Here is a 15491-nt window from a genome sequence, read left to right as displayed (position 1 = left end):
ATAATACCAAAAACATAATTAAATGCAGAAAATAACTTACTAATAATGCAATTAAAAAAATGGATATCAACCATACATCCAATTTACAATTTTTTTGTTTGTTTGGAAACCATTTTCAAATTAATTTAAGGCACATTTTAATTTTAGAAAATCCAATTTAACTAAAATTAAAATTAACCAAAATTAATAATTTCATAGGAACCAAAATACAGAAATCGGAAAAATCCAATCTTTAGGGAAAAACGACACAAAACGACCCAGCCGCTAAAATAGCAGATAGCCGGCTGCTGCTAGCTGCGCGCGTGAGGGCTTGGCTTGCCCGCAGGCCCTATTGGCCAGTGACCGACCGATAGGGCATCAATGGTCGTACTGTGTTTTCAATCTTTTTTTTGAATTTCTGCAATGAAAAATTAAAATAAAACCATGCATTTACAGAGAATCAAATTTTCAAAAAATGCATAGATATTCGTAATATAAAAATAAAATTAATACATATTTTCTAAACATATAATCATGCTTCAAAGCCATAATAAAATTCGATCCAAATATCAAGCACAACCATGGCTAAATGTATTATATAGGCCGTTACAATAACAATTAAATCAAATTCTATTAAGCTGTTACAAAAACAGTTCCAAATTTATGTTTTTTTTTTTTTTTAATGTGACTAGATTTGTAAGGCCTTCATAGGCCTGTACAAAGACCGTCACAAATTGTAACGGCTTCCTATCAAGTCGTTATAAATAGTTTGTAACGTCCCATACAATCTCTACAGTTTCGGAGTAAGCAGCAGGTACCAAGAACAGGATAAGCGGACTTCTTGCTGCGGGGGTTTCGCTCCTTGGTCGACTTATACATAATATCTCTACAAAACTTGCAGTATTTCATATTAATGTCATCCTTCCAATAGAGCATACAACTATTTTTTATACGCATCAATCTTCTTAAGGTATATATATGCATATTAGTTATTTGGAATAACTAATGAAAAAAATTACACAATATAAAAAAATTAATACCTACCCTAGAACACTCCAAAATTCAGTTACCCCTCCTCTCTACTCACTTGGTTTTTTTTTTCTCCCATGTTTTCCTCTAGCAAAGGAAATTAAGGGATCCCATATTCCGGTATGGTGTGGACGTGTCTTCATAGGATTTCTACGTTGGAGTCTCGCATGAACGAATAAACAAAAGGAGGTTCGAAGTATATCAAACGAAAGGGTAATTCTTGATTTACATTTCTTTCACTTGTCGTTTTCTCATTCCATCATTAGCCTCGGTTTAGCTTCTATTACTTATTTTATTAACTACATCAAATGCCTGGGAACTCCAATGGTACACCCCTTGGAATCATGATTTTATCCTGCGATAGGAGTCATTATTTTGCTTCCTCCTTTTCCTCGGCTCGCTTGATTCTCCTATAATAGTTGGAAAATCATTGTTATCACAACAGAGAGGGATTTGTTTGATTTTACCTCTTAGTCTTTTCATATTTTTCTGGATGGATGCTTGATAGCACCACTCCTTTAGTTTGTCTTTGAGGAAAGACATTATTTGCTCCACTGAATCTAGCTGTCTTTCAGGTACTTTGTATGACTGGATCAATATTTTCCTCCATGGACTGCATATCATTGCAAAGAATATTGGAGCTGCTACTTCCATTGCTACTCCAATCTGGAAGAAATACTTGCAAAACCAATAGATGTATTCATCTACTGTGCAAAATACTCCTAAGTTCAAGGCTGAAGAGAGCTTGTGCATATTCTCTAGCCTTTTCTGCTCTACTTCCTTCGAAGTATCCATCTCCAATGAAGTGTATCTCGATAAGCCTTCCTAACCAGTCTGCTATCGCGCCTTTCGAATCTCCAGCAAGGATGTTGGCTTTTGTATCTTTTGGGGTATTATCCCATCCAATATTCACTGATCCCTCCAAGCTCAAGTCCACAAGCTTTATTAAGTTTTCCTTATCAAGCTCTAGGGTAGTTGCAGCTATCTTGATTGCTGCAACTCATTAATCTATCAATTTCTCGATATTTCAAAAGTCGATAATATCCAAGTTCAGTATAGCGCCATATGGATGTAAGGGCTGGAGCATGGTCCTCACCCAAAGTGTATTCTCCGGTATTCTTTTTGAATTTCTTCCTGGATTTTCCTTTAGCCTGGTCCCCACAAATGTTGGAGTGGCCTTAGTGTGTAAATCCGCACTTTCTCTCATCGGTTGATCCTGTAGAGGATTATTAGAACATGTACTTCCCTCCGGCGGTGGTAGTGCTGGAGTGATCTCATTGGTTTGGATATTGACTAAATCCACGATCCCGAGTTGAGAAAAGAATTCTGCCATTTCTTGTAGATCTGATAGATCTGCTCTCGTTACCTCCATTATTTTATAGATCTGATAGATGCAATAATCAGATCTTCTCTAGACTTCGACTTCGGAATCTCCGTGGCCTTCCCCTTCTGGTGTAGAGAGGTACTGTTCCAAGGGCGTCCCTGATTCGCTCCTGTCTGGATCTAGATGTCTTAGGGCTCTTCCTTTGGTTTCTCATCAGGTCTATAATTTCTGCTTTCAGATCTGTAAGGCCATTGTGTAGATCGGGAAGCATCTTAAGGACCTCATCCACCTTTTGGCTCAAAGATTCTATTTTCATAGGTATATGGATTAACCTATGTCCATAGTCTTGGTCTTTTGTATCTCCCTCAGATCTTGAGAGATTTTTGATGTATCTGGCTCAAGTTCTTTTCAATCAGTCATAATTTTTAGAACTAAAAAATTATGTAGGAATTTACCCAATCCGCTTCTCTTGGTTGGGATTCTACCATGGACTTCAATGGAGTGTAGACGCATCACTGCATTCCCTGGTAGCACTTGTCGAACTTCAAAATTTCTCAGCCATTCTTTTTCTTCTCTGGCGTGAGAAGTCTTGGATCAATCCTCTTAGGACCGTTGTAACACTTGTCAAGATTTTCCATAAGAAATTCTCTTCTCTGTATTTTCAGAATTTGGAAATATTCCCTGTTTTCAAAGTAACTCGAACTTTCGTTCGATTCCATTTTTTCTCAAAGAGTCTCTTCCATGAGTGGATAAATAATATCAAAATATAATATAATCCTATATTTTTTCAATAAACCTAGGCTCTGATACCATTCTAGGCGAGCATGGATGAAAATATGGATAGAAATGCAAGAATAGTGAAAATGGACCAAAATTTGCACTTGAAAGTAGTTCGAGGGTAAAATGGTCTAGAATTTAGTCAGCTCCGTTCATATTCTATTCAGATTCTGTCGGAGGACCAAAATTGAGTGGTTTTTGAAAGTTATGGGGTTAAAATGAGATCGCAAAAGTTAAGGGACTTAAACGAGAAATAGCAAAAGTTAGGGGACTCTTTTTTCCTTTAATCCTAATTATTATCCAATAGAATTTGGTTGGGCTTGATTTAATTTGAATAAATCAAGTCCGGTGCATATTTGAAGTCCAAGCCCATTTAATGGTGGTTGAAGGAAGTTAAGAAGGAGTTGAAACTCCTCACCATGATGAACATGATGGAGTGGTTATTTCATCCTAATTGGAGGTTATATGCATGGGTTGTATAGGTTGCCTTGGAGGCAAACTTGGTAGTCATTGAATTTTGAATTCAATTGTATGTGATATAAAAAACTACACATATATTCAACATAACCTACCTCCTAAGACACGAATTTTGCTCTCTGCTTCTCTCTAAAATATTATCCTTTTATTCCATATTGAATTGGATTCAAGTTAGAGCATAAAACAATGCAAAAACACTATATAATAGTATTTGTTTAGAGTTATTTTTCTTCTTGTTCTTTGTTCTATCTAGCAATAGAAAAAGAACTATATCTATTCCGTTTTGGTGTGAACAACGTAGATGAATTCTAGTTTGAATTCTCAAGTGAACGGAACAGAAGAACGTAAAGGGAACAATGCACATTGCTGCTCATCTATAGAAACAAAAAGGTAAAGTTTTATGTGTTGTTTCTAAGTTTTTTGTTTCATCCTCCAGCCACTTCTCTATAATGTTTATATGTTTACTATTATGCTTTTGACAAATACCGTACCCCCAAAAATTTCAAAAGGAACATCCATTTGACTCGGTTTAATTTTTATTTCATGCTTCCATTGCATTCCCTGGTCATCCTGATTCTTTTAAGGTACGCATGAACAGGCTAGAGACGATGATTGCCATAATGAAGGAAATGCGCGCCAGCTCCTCCACTGTGCTGTCGCCATAGTTGACCGCTTCTACTATTACCCCAGCACAGCTTTCAATAGACCTCATGCCGCCATACGATGACGATATGGACGAGGATGAGGAGGAGAGTTTAGATTTGGTGTTAAGTTTTCTTTTCAATTTTGTAATTGAATAATATTTTATATTATAATATAATATTTTTTTCTAATTGTTCATGTTTCACAATGTTTATTACATTCCATTATTTCACATTTATTCAATCAATTAAATTCTTTAATACAATTAATTAAAATTTTATTAATTAATTTAATTATTTATTATAATTTTTTGAAATATATAAATTAAATTGTTTATTAAACTATATTAGATATTTAAAATTAAATAATTTATAAAAGAAATTATTATAAAATAAAAATTAGGAATAATTTTAGTAATCGTAAAGAAAATATTACAAATCTAAATAAATGACCGTTCATAATTCCATTGCTAAAACAGTTTTGAACACATGTTTCTAAATAAGATTGACCTTTCCTAATATCGTTACTACAATAGTTTTAAAAATATATTCCTAAGTAAGACTGATCGTTCATAAAATGGTTATAACAGACTGTTCCAAACAGAAATTTGACCGTGCCTAGCAAAGATTGACAAACAAGTCATTCCAACGACCATTCTTAAGTATATCACTAATACAAATTACTACAATTCCAAAATTCAAGCATGAGTATTACAAAGACCGTTCTAAAAGTTTACCTAAAATAAATAATATAACCGTTCTAAATGTCATTAGACCCGTTCCAAATAAATTTTTTTTTATACAAAATCAATAATTGAAACGATCACCAGCAATGTATTCCAGTGACCATTCCAATACTTGTACCGCTGTCTACACGAACGGAAAGTGAACCGTTCGAAAATCCAATTCAAATTAATTCGATCAATTTGAAATCATTCCAAAAAAAGAAAAAAAAATCATTCCTAAATCCGCCTCCAATTCTTTTTTTTTTGGTAGTGGATAGTCCTTGAGAATGCCATCCCAACATACACGGAATGCGGTAAATACAATTTAGTCTTAAAAATTTCACATACGTCCTAATTTATCACCATTTTTATATTTGTACATCCAAAATTCGAGAATATATAATATAATATATAAAGTTGGAACTAAACTAAAATCTTGACTCTCGAGTATTAAGTAAAATGAACCTATCTCTTAGGACCAAATGTGTTGTTTGACACGAAAATAAAGGTTTAATACCATTTAGCCATATGGCATTGCAAAATAGTAAATTACATTCTTTTAAAAAAGAATAGCAATTTATCTCGTGTATTCTTTTAAAATGAAGCAATTTAAAAGAAGGTAAATTTCTAAACTTTTTTTATAGAGAGTAATTTGCACATTTACAATATCACAAAAGAGATGCTTGAATTTTTTCCCAAAAATATATGCTATAAAAGTAGAGATTAAAATTTAAAAAGATCTCATAAAATGCTGGAATTTTGGGTGAATGTTGTGTGTGTGTGTTGGAATTTTGGGTGAATGTTGTGGTATAATGAATTGAGTCCAGCCAAGTTAATTAGGTAGTAAATGGGGAGGATGGAGTGTGCGGTTCAGAACTCCTCCACAAAATTAAAATTATATCCTTCATTCAAAATCATTACTATAAATACAAGACTCTGATCCTCTTATTGTTTTGAACAGATCCAGAGCTTTTGCTTTCATTTTCATATGATGCATTCACTTTTCAGCAAATGCAGAGGAATGATACGTACATACATTCCTCTGTTGTCATAAAAGTGAATCAACATTTAATACACAAAAATTGATGTTCACTCACTAATTTCTTTAATTATATATATATATATGGGTAAAATGATGTTCTATTTCAACTTGTCATGTTCCAATCTAATAACCATTCTCCTCATCGTTCTCTCTCTATGGAACACTTCAGGTTTTGCTCTCAAACAGGTATCTGTATATATATGTGTGTGAAATAATATATATATAGGAAAAAATGCAAGCAACTCCCTTGTGACATCGCAAATAAGCAAATTACCCTCTTATGAAAAAAATAAATAGCGATTTACCTCCTTATATTTTTTAATATGAAGCAATATACCTCCTTGTATAAACAGGTAAATTGCTTTATTTCAAAAAGTACACGGAGATAAATGACTATATTTTTTTCATATATGGGTAATATGCTCATTTTCAATATCATAGGGGGATAAATTGCTATTCACCCTCTTCATATATATATATATATATATATGGGATGTGTTACTGATTTTGTTTAATATAGTTTTGTTTTTTGTTGATAGTCATATATTGTTTACATGGGGGATTATGCGGATGAGATGTACCAAGTGAGCAATATTCTTCTCCAGAATCGCACAGAGGCTCATATTGATTTCCTTGGATCCATTTTAGGATGGTACAAATTCAAATTCTTTTAATTTTTTTACACAATTTGACTTATTGCTTTCCTGATATTGATTATTATACATATAGCAAGAAGAAAGCCAAGGACGCCATGTTTTATTCATACAGAAGGCACATCAATGGGTTTGCAGCGCAACTTGACGAGGCGGAGGTGGCTTTGATTCGAAGTACGTATGGACAGCGGACTCATGAAAATTAGATGATGAATGCATTGGTGTGATTTCTATTAACTTCATGATATATATATATATGGACAGAGAATCCTATGGTTGTAACTGTTTTTCCAAATGAGGAGAGACAATTGAAAACTACCAATTCCTGGGATTTCCTGTCTCTTGGAACAAATGGTGCAATTCCACCACATTCTCTCTGGAAAAAGGCCAGATTTGGTGAAGATGTCATCATCGGATGTATTGATACCGGTAATAGATCATGCATGCATGCATGCTCTCTCTCTCTTTTACATGCATTATAATTAATTAATGGATAAATTATAAATTATCTTCATGTGTTATTCAAAATATTTAAGAAAATCCTCGTAAAAAATAAAATATCATTTTATTCCCCTGTAGTTTTAAAAAAATAATGAATATTGCCACCCCTAGTCCATTTGAACGTGAGCTTTAAGGTGCAATGACAAAAATATCCCTTCTAAATCAATAATTTATATTTAATCTGATTAAAATATGTGGCTTACATTTAATTATTTTTTGTACAAATACATACTTATAAATAAACTACTAGGATTTAATATCAATAGATCCAGGGAGAAATTTTTATATATTAATATTTCATATTAAATTTAGATATATAGAATCCAAATAAAATATATTATTTTAATATAGATAATTGTATATATTATTTCAATATATAGATACGTATATATATTTGTATCTATATACATATAGATAGAGGGACAATCGTAATCGTCGGAACCCTCTCCCAGCCCGTTGCTACCAAAACCCCTTCTCACAGCCTCAGCCCCCTCCAATCGTTTGTCAACTTCCAGATCTAGTTTATCTTTTCTCTTATATCTTTGTCGTTCGACACCTCTTGATACCAGCCTATCATAGTTGTAAAGCCCGTTTGATTTGGTCGAGGTTTTTACTAGAGGATAAAAATTGAGAATTTTACCTATGACACAAATACACATCAGGTGAAGTGTGATTTTCAAAGGATCAAGAAAAATAGTCAAATCATGAATAGTGCTTGCATTAAAAAATTAATATTTTTGATATTTATAGTAGTGTTGAAAATTATATGGTGTGGTGGGTTGCATTTGTTTAATGTGTGCCTCATATATATTAAATTACTTTTTTACCCTTACAAGTTAATATTTTTTACCAATATACATTATACAGCCCCCCACTTTCTTACCAATATTTAAAAAATTAATATTTTGTCCGAGAGTAAACACTTTTCTGAATTGAGTTAACACATGGGAGTGGATGGGTGGGTGGGTAGTCATTTATTATTTTCAATTCATTGGGGGTGTACCAGCGAAACTCGGGCTCGAGGCATTATGTCTCAAGCTGGATGGTGTGCACCTCGAGCCCAGGTAGCACCCAGCGCTAAGAGGCAGCGCTCGGGCTGGGTGGTGGCGCTCCCGACCCAAGGTCGTGCCTCGCACTCGGTCTTGAGGCTGGTCTGTCGAGCGGCGCACTCGAGCTCGTGTCCGCTGGGAGGTGCACTTGGGCTCGAGGCATTGCCTCGACCTGGTGCACTACCCCCCAGCTCGAGGCATTGGCTCGAGCTGGAAGGGGTGCACCAGGTGGTGCAGCCTCGGCTTGAGTCTTCAAGTGTTGGAAGGAGGCGTATATTGTTGCGTCCCATGGGTTTGAACCCAGGCCAAAAGGGTGTAAATTGGCGACTCATACTACTACACCATCAAATATTTGTTGACAATATTTATTTTCATTCTCTATTAGTAGAGGTTATTTAGAGTTTATCTATCTTTTGCTCTGAATTCTTTCATTTGTTTTGAGAAATTCGGTGTCATCTTCACGAGATGAGATTCCCGTACACTTACTACACTTACTAAGTTGCTGTTTTGTTCTCTTATGATTTGTATTCGTTAGATATTACCTCAAGGGATGTTATTGCTTAAGCCCCCGAGTTAGGTTTTTACCAATTTCGGAAGGTGGGGCAAAATTTTTCGAGTCCAACATTTTTATGAGGGAACATTGCCTCAAGAATTTGATAAAGGGATGTTGCCTCAAAGGATACTTCATGTCCCGGAGTCGGTCTTTTACCAACTTCAAAGGGATGTAAAGTTTTCGGGGCGACATTATTGACGAGGATATCAATGAAAGTTCCGTTTAGGGGGTCCCGGGGCAATAGCGACTTTTGTCTATATGACAATGACGATTTTTGCCTCTAGGGTCCTTGTGAAACTTCAAGGATCTCTATGTCTAAATTTGTTTCATTTGTTGGGACTATGACAAGAAAACTAACTTCATTACTTAAAATTCATAATACAAAGTTTTAGGGAAATTCAAAAGGGGAGAAGGATATGTTGAGCTACTACTCTAGTTTTGTCCTATTACAAGTGAATAGCCAAAAAATAATTTTTCCCGCTACGTGAACTTTGAGTTACTCCTTCATGGATTGTTGATCTTTTTGAGGTCATGGGATGACTCCTGCGGTGTGATAGTTACCGTCACGAGGAGTTGGCACATGCAGCCCACGGTCAAACTGGCGTCCTTGTAGATAGTGGTTGACATATTCCTTTAAGTGTCCCCACTGGATCAATTTTTCTATCTCATTCTTCAGGTGATGGCATTCCTCCGTCATGTGTCCCCTATCCCAGTGAAAATGACAATACTTATCGGATTTGAGTTTCTTAGGGTTATCTTTCATCTTTTTCGGTCATTGACTGATTAACCCTTATTGTTCCGCCACCATTAATATCTCTACCCTGGGAGCGTTCAAGGGGGTATAGTGAGCAAATCCCGCTGGAGGTACATGCTTCTGTTCCTCTTTCGTTTTCGGCTCATTTTCATCTTCCTGACCCTTCCTTTTGCCGCTAAGGGAAGGATCTAAAGCATTAGACTCCTAAATCAGAATGTGTTTCCGGGAGCGCACAATTAAATCTTCCATAGTGCTATGGGGCTTTCTGGCTATAGACTCTTTGAATCTTCTTGGTAGCAGGTTCTGTTGGATAATACTAGCCAACAACTCATGATTAACATGGGGAACTTCATGCACTGCATCCACGAATATTTGGATGTAGTCTTCAGAACTTTTTTGTTCGAGGTGAATAGAGATGTAGCCGTTTTCAGAACTTTTTTGTTCATGGAGAAGTGATGCAAGAAACGTTGAACCAACTATTCGAGGCTAGAAATAGTTCCAGCGGGCAGTTGGTTGAACCAAGCTAATGCATGTTTTGAGAGTGTAGTGCGAAAGACCTTGTAGTAAGCGGCGTCACTCAGATCGTACCAATCAATCTTGGCGTAAAATTTGTCTATGTGTTCGTGTGGGTCTCCCATTCTATCATATTCCGATAGATTCGAGACCTTGAGGCCTATAGGGAGCGCTTCGGCTAGAATGGTCGGGGCAAACGAGCTACATCTTGGAGGAGCTACGACCAATGATAAGTAGGAATCCTCGACTCCCTTAGGTGGTGGAGAGCGGAAGATTCTCGATTGCAGAAATTATGACCTTGAGTCTGTGCAACTTCAGGCCTAGAGATCTTGTTGTTCTCTTCCTCCCGCCTCTACTCCTCCTCCTTGGTAGCTGAGGATAATTCTCGACTTCTGCGAGGGGAAGGAGGGGGTGGGTTTGTAGGTTGTCGCACTACAAATTGGGCTACGGCTTGTGCCGCCGCTTGAGTAGATGCGTCGCGTATCAGGGCGACCAAAGGTACTTGAGTCAGTTGGATCATCGATTCTCGGGGTGGAGCTTCCGGGGGGAGTGCTCTCCTAGGAGGCGCGGGCAAAGATTGTCAATGTGGTGGAAGAATCTCCCTATTGAGGGGTACTTGCTCATGCGTTGGGGGGTTACCTCCTGGGCTGTGACTGTTCACGAGGCCGGTCTTGTTGAGCCAAAGCTCGAGACCTGATTTGCATACTCAGTGTCGAGGTAAATTTTTCCACAAACGGCGCCAATGATATGGTCAAGGTTTTTACTAGAGGATAAAAATTGAGAATTTTACCTAAGGCACAAATACACATCAAGTGAAGTGCGATTTTCAAGGGAGCTAGAAACATAGTCAAATCAATGAATAGTGCTTGCATTAAAAAATTAATTTTTTTGGTATTTGTAGTAGTGTAGGAAATTCTATGTTGTGGTGGGTTGCATTTGTTTAATGTGTGCCTCATATATATTAAATTAGTTTTTTACCCTTACAAGTTAATATTTTTTGCCAATGTACATCATCGTTCAATGGTAGGCATTTTGACACATCATCCACCATCTATTTTCCAACCGCCAGCGGGTTATCTCCATTATCTGTTCAAGAAATCCTTACCTGTGCCCCCGTGTTATACTGTGTTTTTCTACGCTGTCCATCAATTAATAGCACTTGAACTAAAAAAAAATTACTATTGACTACAAAATTAATCACTATGACTTGAATGACCATGATCAATAACTAGTTGTTATCGTTATTTATTATTAATCATGCTTATATATTTCTTATGGTGTTGCTTGTATGAAGATAAATTATTTGTTTGATCTCTAATTAATTTAATTGATTGGTACCGGTGCGTACTGCATGCATGCAGGAATTTGGCCGGAATCAGCCAGCTTTCATGATCAAGGATTTGGCCCAATTCCTCAGAGATGGAAGGGAAGGTGTGACAAGGATAATGGTGCCCCTTTCCCTTGCAATAGGTATTTACTAAGGAATTGAATAAATATACATATATATATATATATATGAAAAATACAAACAACTCCCTTGTGATATTACAAATGAACAAATTACCCTCTTATGAAAAAATAAATAATGATTTATCTTCCTATAATTTTTAAAATATAACAATTTATCTCTCTATGTTTTTCAATAATGAAGTAATTTATTTTCCTATATAAGGAGGTAAATTGCTTCATTTTAAAAAATACACGGGATAAGTTGCTATATTTTTTTCATAGAGCGTAATATGCTGATTTTCAATATTAAAAGGGTAAATTGCTATTCACTTTATATCATAGAGGGTAATATGCTCATTTTCAATAGAACTTTGTTGAACTATAAGTTGAAGTAATTGTGTATATCGATCCATATGAATTTGCGCAGAAAACTCATTGGAGCGAAATACTTCTACCAAGGTTTCGTAAATAGATATGGGCGTAGAAAATATGTAGTTGATACTGCCCGCGATTATAATGGTCACGGAACCCACACGTTATCCACCGCCGGTGGGAATTTTGTGCCAGGAGCAAGTGTCTTTGGGATGTACAATGGAACAGCACGAGGCGGGGCGCCAAAAGCTCGAGTTTCTGCGTACAAGGTGTGCTGGCCGGCTTGTCTGGACGCTGATATCTTGAAAGCCTTTGATCATGCCATTGATGATGGGGTGGACATCATCTCCATTTCCATGGGGGGCGCTAAAAGTAATTATTATGATAGTGCAATTGCTATAGGAGCCTTCACTGCTGTTAAACATGGAATCCCCGTTGTGGGTTCTGCTGGCAATGATGGACCCACCCCTGGAACTGTCTTAAATACCGCACCATGGATTATTACAGTGGGAGCAAGTACAATTGACCGTGATATCACTGCATATGTCCACCTTCAGAATGGAGTGCGACTCAAGGTTCTTTCTTCCTTAATTATAACCAACCAAAAGTTAATTTTAGTTCTAAAGTATATGGGTGTGACTATCTTGTACACATATTCCCCAGTACTACAACCAATTTTGATTTACAATGCTATTCAGGGCAAAGGCCTCTGGAAGGGAGTGTCAGATGGTAGGATGTATCCACTTGTCCGCGGTGAAGATGCCAGAACTCACTCTGCATCTGCTGCGAATGCGTAATTACATGGATCAATCTCTTTCCATCATCATTGATAGTCGATCATCTAATAATTAATTAATGATCATGTGTGCAGGTCGGTGTGCGAGCCAGGATCATTAGACCCTAAGAAAGTGAAGGGCAAGATTGTGCTGTGTCTGAGTGGGAGTCTTACACCAATGCTGAAGGGGGAGACCGCTGCTAGAGCTGGTGCTGTTGGAATGATCATTTGTAACCATCGCACTTCCTCTGATGCCTCTATCCATCATCATGTCCTTCATACCGTACATCTCAATTATATTGAGGCTCTCGCCATATATGCCTACATGAACACCACTAAGTCTCTCTCTCTCTCTCTCTCACTTCAACATGCATGTGTTTTAACTTATATGTTGTTAATTAATGTTTTTGTTTTATAGAAATCCAATGGGTTTAATTACATCCACCAAGGTAGAGCTTGGGGTAAAGCCAGCTCCTGTAGTTGCTGATTTCTCCTCTAGAGGCCCAAATAAAAACACACCAGAAATCCTCAAGGTTAAATAATTAATTCCCACCACCCATGGATATGTCTCCTCTCTTGCGTGTGAATTTTTTTTCTGATATATTTGAGTTTCTATCTGGATTGATATATATAAAAAACCTGCGGCAGCCGGATATCATAGCACCTGGAGCAGACATCATGGCTGCCTTTACAGAGGCCCAAAGCCCATCGTTGTTGCCCTCTGATGTACGCAGGACTAAATATGCTTTTATGAGTGGAACATCTATGGCTTGTCCTGTTGCTGCTGGTGTAGTTGCCCTTCTCAAAGCCATCCATCCCCACTGGAGTCCTGCTGCTATTCGGTCTGCTCTCATGACTACTGGTACCTATCACTTTCCGATAACAAAATGAAATTACATTACTTTTCTTGCATCATCGATCTTCCATGTTGACAGTCTTATAATTAATTACATCATGTGCAGCAACCACGTTGAGTAACACGAACGCGCCTATTCTTGACGGGACGTCTTCATTTGAAGGAACACCATTTACCAACGGAGCAGGGCTTATTAGACCTAACCTAGCAGCCGATCCAGGCTTGGTATATGACTTGAGCCTAAGAGATTACGAGACCTTTCTTTGTGCTATTGGTTATAACCAAACCATAATGAAGACCTTCACTGATAACTATACATGTCCCTTAGTCAAACCAAACATAGTGAATTTCAACTACCCTTCAATAACAGTGCCTGCATTCTCTGCTGGCTCATCAGTCACTGTGAGTAGACTATTGAAGAATGTTGGCTCACCTGGGACTTATGTTGCTCAAATTCACCAACCACTGGGAGTTTTAGTATCTGTGAAGCCTAACAATTTGCAATTTACAAAGATTGGTGAGGAAAGGAAGTTCGAGTTGACGTTTACATGGGCCGGAAATGCAACTAGCGCACCTCATGATGTCTACACATTCGGCGATTTGATATGGTCGGATGGGAAGCATAAGGTGAGAAGCCCAATCGTTGTCCGTACAACACTAGCTTCGAACAGTATTCCTAAACAACTTAGTTTAGACACAACCATAAATCTCTAGTGTAATGGATGGATCACATTATTATTCAGCACCAACATCATATATGCATATATATATATAAATTGTATCAGTATTTCCATACGAACAATTAGAGATTATAAAGCTAGCTCTACAGTTTGGCAACCATGCAATTGTAACTTGATTTGCAACTCATTAGCAATGATACCAACATTAGTAGACAAACACTTCAAAGTACATAACTAAATGAATTTTGAAAAGACAAAAACATAGCAACTATCCAAACTCAATTGAACAACGGGATATCTAGCCAGAAAATTCGGCTTTGTTATATGTTTATTTGTTTGGAAAGTTCTTCAATTTTTCCTTCTTTACATATAATACTAATAAACTATAGCAGACAATATGATTTTCATTAAACAAGCTTTCATATATAGTGTCACCTTTGAGTATATAAATCATTCTCAATGCTCCTATTTTCTATGATCAGTCCCCAATATCATCAGTTTATACCACAACAAAAAAATAATTATTTTTTGGATGAATTTTGGCCACGAATTTATTAATAATTCATGGTAAACCAATTATTATGATGAGTTTTAAGAGGGCTAAGTGGAAGTTATTGCAGCAGACCTGGTCACAAAATATATATACCACAAATCGGAGTATGTTGCAACAGGTGCATTCGTCGCAGACCCCAGAATTTCGAGGGGGAGGAAAATATGCCCTCAGCGATGGGTGATTTTTAAGATGGTTTTTGTGATATCTTTTTGTGCAAAAATATGACATACAAGCCCAGAAATTCGAACATATTTTTACGATGGTCATACATGCCCAGATATTTGAACAGATTTTTGCGATGATCGTCCATCGCAAAATTTGGATGCGGTAAGTTTTATATTTTGCGACGGATTGTTGAGAGTTTGACCTCCCAGCTACATCACCCCCGAGGTCGAATATCGTGAGGTCGCTACTACACCGACCACTCACAGTAAAGTACAACATTAGGTCGCTCATTTTGAGGTCTCAGTACCTGCTACTCATCGCGAGGTTGCACATCAACGGGTCGCCAACAATACGGTTACCAACTTTCTTAGATAAAGAATAGATTCATATTCTCTAACCCTTTTTGTCATTTCTTTAACAGCATTTGTTAGTTTATTAGAGACGGTTATGCCTCATTGTGTATAAATACCTCTTTGTATTTTCAACCACATGAGAGAGATAATATACATAAAACAGAGAGCTGTTTTTGCTCTATAATGGCTTCCGTTTTGCTTTCTTGTTATTTTAATTATATACAATTCGACATGGTATCAGAGCTTTCCTTGTGAAGGACTTTGAATACAA

The 15491-nt window shown here is 36.8% G+C and overlaps 1 protein-coding gene across 1 annotated transcript; it reads left to right on the top strand.

The window, feature by feature from the left end:
- The first annotated feature begins 5924 nt into the window (after positions 1 to 5924).
- Positions 5925 to 14342, top strand: LOC105178763 (subtilisin-like protease SBT5.4). Its single transcript, XM_011102308.3, has 11 exons — positions 5925 to 6180; positions 6534 to 6646; positions 6724 to 6821; positions 6912 to 7076; positions 11379 to 11487; positions 11894 to 12413; positions 12537 to 12631; positions 12710 to 12952; positions 13032 to 13146; positions 13262 to 13475; positions 13576 to 14342. Exons 1-11 carry the CDS (start codon positions 6076 to 6078, stop codon positions 14181 to 14183), a joined length of 2385 nt encoding a protein of 794 aa, XP_011100610.1. The 5' UTR covers positions 5925 to 6075; the 3' UTR covers positions 14184 to 14342.
- The last annotated feature ends 1149 nt before the right edge of the window (positions 14343 to 15491 follow it).

This window comes from Sesamum indicum, linkage group LG12, assembly GCF_026168435.1.
Source record: "Sesamum indicum cultivar Baizhima isolate 11 linkage group LG12, ASM2616843v1, whole genome shotgun sequence".
Taxonomy (NCBI): Eukaryota; Viridiplantae; Streptophyta; class Magnoliopsida; order Lamiales; family Pedaliaceae; genus Sesamum; species Sesamum indicum.
Note: the sequence above shows the minus strand (reverse complement) of the source record. Positions and strands in the feature narration are given on the sequence as shown.